The following is a 948-nucleotide window of genomic DNA, read 5'->3' as shown; positions in this document are numbered from 1 at the left end:
GGGCAGGAGGGCAGGCAGGTGGATGGGATGAATAACTGGCCTTGCTCTCTCATCTGCCCCATCTCTGCCCACTCCTGGGTAAGAAAAGCCAGTCAAATCATGAGAGAAAAGGCCAAGGCCGAGCTTGCTGGCGCTTCCCCGCTGCCCTGGTTTCCGGTCAAAGAGGGAGCGTCAGTCCCGGCTCCACACTGCAGCCCCTCTGCGCCCCCAGTCAGAGCCCATCTGTCTTCCTGCCTCTCCGCGTGCTACAGGCCACCCGCAGCCCACGGTCACGTGGTTCAAAGATGGCCGGCCCCTGGCTGGCGGAGACGCCCACCGCATTTCTCCAGACGGAGCCCTCCTGCAGCTTCTCCAGGCCAACCTGTCCAGCGCCGGCCACTACTCCTGCGTCGCGGCCAACGCCGTGGGCGAGAAGACCAAGCACTCGCAGCTCAGCGTCCTGGGTACGTGCGGCCGCCTCAGGCGCTGGCCCGAGGGAAAGCCGAGGCGGCCAGCCCGAGGCGGCCCCAGGCGCGAACCTCCCCGGGCCAGCAGTAACAGTAACCGGCCGTGACAGCTACCACGGGCTGGGTCTTGTGACCGGTTGGGAACGTCCCCGGCCCAAGTCACCGCGGAAGCTCCTGTGGGGGTGGCTGCAGGCCGTGGGGGCTCATCCAGCTGCCCAGGCCCGGGGCTCACCCAGCTGGCCTCTGCCGCGGTCAGCGCTGCACCAACAGCTGTCCGGTCGGGCTGGGCCACAGGGATCTGGAGCGTGGGGAGGGCCAGCCGGGTGGAGTAAAACCTGTGTTCTGAGGACGCTGGTGGGAGGGGCGCCCCGTCAGCGCTGACGGGAGCCTGAGGCCCTAGGAGAGCGGCCTCCGCCACAGCTCAGGGAGGCACCTCGGGCCCAGGCGGCCCTGGAAGGATCGTCTGGAAAGGCAGGCGGCCCCGCCCAGGCCCTGCCGAGCG

At 68.8% G+C, this 948-nt stretch overlaps 1 protein-coding gene across 1 annotated transcript in view; it reads left to right on the top strand.

Annotated features, from left to right (window-relative positions):
* Positions 1-948, top strand: part of HMCN2 (hemicentin 2) — a 109,501-nt gene that overhangs the window by 72,808 nt on the left and 35,745 nt on the right. The window contains exon 46 of the mRNA XM_012721201.1: positions 252-443. Within this exon, the coding sequence (XP_012576655.1) occupies positions 252-443 (192 nt within the window). The remainder of the gene's footprint in view (positions 1-251; positions 444-948) is intronic.

Source organism: Condylura cristata, unplaced genomic scaffold (genome assembly GCF_000260355.1).
Source record: "Condylura cristata isolate star-nosed mole 26May11 unplaced genomic scaffold, ConCri1.0 scaffold00006, whole genome shotgun sequence".
NCBI classification, from domain to species: Eukaryota; Metazoa; Chordata; class Mammalia; order Eulipotyphla; family Talpidae; genus Condylura; species Condylura cristata.
This window is presented reverse-complemented; position numbering and strand designations above follow the sequence as displayed.